This window comes from Macrobrachium nipponense, chromosome 3 (genome assembly GCF_015104395.2).
Source record: "Macrobrachium nipponense isolate FS-2020 chromosome 3, ASM1510439v2, whole genome shotgun sequence".
NCBI classification, from domain to species: domain Eukaryota; kingdom Metazoa; phylum Arthropoda; class Malacostraca; order Decapoda; family Palaemonidae; genus Macrobrachium; species Macrobrachium nipponense.
The window spans coordinates 42613866-42619030 of NC_087202.1; the positions used below are offsets into that span (position 1 = coordinate 42613866).

General features: G+C 37.9%; 1 protein-coding gene across 1 annotated transcript; it reads right to left on the reverse strand.

Moving 5' to 3' along the window:
* Nucleotides 1–2669: 2669 nt before the first annotated feature.
* Nucleotides 2670–4703, reverse strand: LOC135221714 (carnitine O-acetyltransferase-like; the record flags this gene model as incomplete). Its single annotated transcript, XM_064259498.1, is given in 3 exon segments — nt 2670–3566; nt 4054–4191; nt 4505–4703. Coding segments are annotated over 3 exon segments (556 nt in total), but the record flags the coding sequence as incomplete, so codon positions are not given.
* Nucleotides 4704–5165: the final 462 nt, after the last annotated feature.

Here is a 5165-nt window from a genome sequence, read left to right on the forward strand (position 1 = left end):
TTTTATTTATGTTTGCTTAACTATCCCCTCAATCCGAGGCTAAAACCACGATTGTAGGGGAGAGACACGGTTGGTTAGTCATTCCATCCCGCAGGAGAGAGACAAGTAACCGACACTCATGACCGACACCTACATGATACCAAGGTCTAAAGAATGGTATTCTTTAGACCTTGCATGATACTGCGTGCGTTGGTGTCTAAGCGATAGCAGTCTCGTTAGCCGACTGGCCTTACTCTTCCAGAGTTGCCAGCTACTCCATTTAATAAAGGAATCTTATAAAATTATTATCGAACTTCAGGAAGTTCTTATAATGCATATTTAAGCGAAACAAGACTTCGATAAATCTAGAAGCTAAGTAGGTGTTGTCTTAACAATCCCTTTAAGCGTAGTCCTTCCTAGGAAATTCCTGGAAGGATACTGGTTATTGAGTATCTCAGCAAAGAAGTAACTACGGTATGTGCTTATGATTTGCCGTATCGTATTCTCTACTACCTTCTTTCCCTGCCGAGGCAGATAGAGAAAGGAAAAATTTTTACCATCTTCATTCTTTTCGTTAATAGAACGATAGAAAGAGTATATATATCTCCTTAAGGAAGGAAGTTAATCCAGGAACTCTTTAAATCTCGTGATTTCCTCATAAATCGTGGAAGAGACAGAATTCCTGTTCATCTGTAGGGTTTACGGAAGGAAGTAGATATTTCCTATCCGCCATCATACCCAAACGTCGATGAGATTCTTATAAGAAAACTCCCAAAGCTCTTGCCTCTTCATAAAACGAGGGAAGAGCATGAATGAAGGAGAGAGTCCTCTGAATAATGAAAAAATGGCTTCTCTTAGTATCAGAATCCTTCTAGCAAAAGCGACGGCCGCTCCGTGCGACATCTTGCACCTTTGCCAGGGGAAAGTTGCTCAAGTTAAAAACTCAAAGAGGAGCCTCGCGACTGACCTCTCTCTCATAAGAAGATTAGGAATATTCTGGCGCCTGGCTCCTTGCGCCTAGCGCCTGGAAGTGTTCCGAGCGCCTGGAATGTTCCGCACGCTAGAAAGGAGACTCGCTCCTGGAACGTTCCGCTTGCGTGGAAGGTCCCGTGCGCCCTGATAGTTCCGAGCGCCTACTAGACCCCTTTTAGAAAGAGCCTCTTGCCCGGCAACGTTCAATGGAAGGATCGTTCTGATTGCCACTCTACTATAAGGCTCTTTTGCTCTAGCCGTCTGTTTTTCTGGCGCAATTTGCGCCAGGCTGGCGCTTTGTCTCTTTGAAGGCGCCTTGCGCCAAGAAAAATTTTCTAGAACGCGGCTCGCGTTTGTAGGAACGCGGCTCGCGCTGTCTGTTAGCTGGAACGCGGCTCGCTGCTGGCTATTGGAACGTAGCTCACGCTAGCTTGTTGCTGGAACGCGGCTTCCTGGCAGCGGGCTGGCTCTTGCTCAGTGTTCTCTTAGTTTTCAGAGAACGCGCTAGATCATCGAAACTCCAAACATACATTCTTCGTCTTTTCGGATGTAAGATGAAGAGACGCACTTTTTTAAGGATGCCTTATCAATGGCTATCCTTGGCAGTCTGGGACGTTCTACAGAACCTGCCGAGGGGACGCCTGACCGGTGGGGGTTCTCCCTAACCTTCCTGCGGCTGTCGACTTTCCTCCTCCACTGGGTCTGGGAGTTTGGAAGAGGTCTAGGCCTGGAAGCGCTACGGAGCCGATCAGACACACCCTCCACTGCACTGGGAACATCCATTTATCTTCAAATTTGCACATATGACTTTGTAGATTCTGTGGAGTAAGAAGGTGATGAGGATGCAACAACTACTAGTATTGTCAATACTCTAACTGCTCGTTAGTACGAGAGCTCTTAAAGCTTCTAAAGGAAGCGTATCTAGTTATATGCTTTCTGACTTCCTAAAGTAGGAAGTTAGATCTTATATTTCCTTCATCAAGTTCTAACACTTATACACGTATTAGTGAGAGAAAAAAAATATATCAATATTTCCCTTATTGCAAAATATATGAGTGTCTACCGAAAAATTCGGTAGTTTCACGTAATATATTCTTCAAAATTTCGAAGCCAAATTCATTAAAAAGTTAATAAAAGCGTATGCCAAACCAAAGACCCAGTACTTCCCTGCAAAAGACAGCCCAGAAGGTCGATGGCGATGAAAAAACGAAAATCAAGTCAGGAGGTAGCAACAACGTATGTTGACACTACCGCGACAGAGAAAATCTGGTTCTAGAACGGTAATCGTTCCTATTCCTGCCACCCAGCGGCAGGAGCGGTAGATCACCTGACCTACCTGTAGCGTGTGCCGCGAAATTCGAATTTCTGTCGGGGACGACGGAGTCTATAGCTAAGTATATATCTGCTGGGTAAGTTCCATGTACAAAATGAAGGAACACTATACAGAATGTTACACTATGTTTAATAATAGACAAGGTACCCCCGCCCACACCAACACACACACACACACATACGGAAAAAGCTAATCCAATGTTACTGAAAGCTAGACAATTTTATTTTCAAAGTGCCTATCAGTGCTTTTCTCACTTTACATCTTTGACCAATTACTCAAATAAACATAAGCCACAGACACCACAGTAAACTTCTGTCATACATGAGTTTATCTACATCTAAATGCTATTGTAACTTAAATTATCTAAGGATACAAAAAACTAAGCTTTTCAAAATTACTGTATTAGACGGTCAACAACAGTGGACAAAAATTATAAACTATAAAAACTATGCTGCTAAATTCAACATTTCTCTAAGAATTCCCATACAAATTTTTTATACATCTCTGCAGGAGCATTTTATGGACACCTTCACCTCAAATACACAAATAAACCTTTTACAAATGCTATGAGGAATTGTGTCCATTGACTTTAGGTCCAACACAGAAGATTTATTTATAAAACATGCATACATTACTTGGGCATATTGTGCTCATCCTCATCTTAATATTAAAAAATGGTTTACAAACTCTACTCTATTGAAAAAGTTACGTCCCAAGTCGTTTGTAAAGCATATGTACTATTATAATTTTAAACAGCTTTAACTATAATTACAAATTTTTTCCAAAATTGCTGATTTCCAAATTCAGTACATAAATATTGCATAAGTTACATTCAACAATTTCAAATATTCCCAAATATAAAATTACAGGATTGTGCCATGATGGTTCCCAAGTTAGTTAAACTTAATAAAAAAAAATATAAGCATAAGAGAAAACAAAGAATATTTAAACTGAACTATTCTGCTGATAATGAACATGATATAACAAATTCATTCTGCATCAAGTTTTATGTACACATATGGACTGGAAACTTGATTGACAGGAGCCTTAAGAACAACAACACTTAAAGTTTAGATTTCAGCCCTTCTTGAAGGAGCACATCATGCATGTCCATTAAGCTTGTTTCCAAGGCAGCTCGGAAAGTTGCAGAGTCTGTTTCTGGTGATGAGTTGAAGGCTGATGTACCAAACATAATATTATTTTGGCGAGGATTGTAACAACAGCCATACCCATCAGGAACTAAGGGTCCAAAGCACATGAAAGCTTCACAGCGAGCAGGAACCTGATGTAATATAAATCAGTAATGTTATACATCTTATATAGAATAGTATAAGTTTAGATACTTTCCATCAATAACCAAAAATTTTATTTCTATATTATATTTATACATTTGCTGCTCTCCTTTCTCAGGACTGCATAACGTAATTCAACTAAACTGGAAATTTGATAAACAATTACATTACCTCACAGCATACGTGAAAAGTTTTTAAAAAATGTTACATTAGTATAGGTGAAGGCACATTCTTGGAAACTCACAAGACAAAAAAATTTTTTGTTACTAAATGTAATTTTTTACCAAGTTAGCATCTGAATATTAATTTTCTGCTTACAAAGGCTTAAACTTGAATAAATTCTGGAGATTTTGGTGGGTTTTCAATAAATGACCCTCTGGAACAATAGACCCTTCGCACTATTGTGAAAGCCTCCATTGCAAAGGTTTATTCCACTGCTCCCAATAATTACGACAAATAATAAAGCACACAACATACCTGGCTTGTTGATAATCGCATGTGTGAACTTCGAATATACCCAACATCCATGAAAAGAGTTGGAACATCGAAACCAGATTCAATTGCGGTAAGTTTCAGCCCAAGGAGATGACGATCAACGCCACGACCATTCACAGCCTATGAAAAAATATACTTTTATCATAAAACTTACTAAAACCTATAAATATAATGAAACCATCACTGAGTGAATAAATTTATAATTGCAGAGCAAAATGGACTTGAAACACAAATTAAAGGAAATACAGTGTAAAAAATAAGGTCAAAAGAAATACTGATCATACTTTCCAACTACACATATTGTTTATATACTTCACCAAATTATAATTTTCAGGTGCATTTACATTCATGTCTAATCCTTGAAAGAAATTCTTGAAATATTTGCATATACATACATTTACATTACCACAGAGCAAATTAAAAAAACACTCACTTCTTTAACATAATTCTTATGGCCTTCGACAGCCTTGCGAAGAGCTGCACATTTCTGACTGACTGAAGCTTCAGGATCAAGCATTGTCTGAGCAAATGTAACAGACTCAATAGAACATGATCTTATTGTTTCTGTCCGACCATAAATGAATTTTCTTGTTGATGCAGATTCATAATGGGCTCCAGGTTCTTTGTGAATTCTTTTCATACAAGAAAGAAAAATAAGCATATAAATTTTCATGACCTTTGGAATAGTATACTATATATTATAAATGTTAAATATTTGTTTTTTAAGAAAGCAGTCTTGAAACATGAAAAAATTCCTAAGATTTTACTTTTATGATACACATTAAATCAAATTTCTACTATACATTGTCATAAATAGGATTGTGAGAAAACCCCTGGTAAGGGTTCCCCACCCACTCTCAACTAAAGAAAACATTACTTTTATTTCTGTCTGAAACCAAGAGCTGCATGTGAATTGGAGGGTAGAGGTCAAAGGGTTTATAAGAAAAACTGATATGTTTAAAACTAAAAAAACATGAAAAAAATTGTATTCATATAAATTATATCATTGTCACATGTATCTAATACACAGTTATTCCTAATACTGACTAAAACATCCAACCAACTGAGGATTGTTACCACGTTGGTATTTTAAA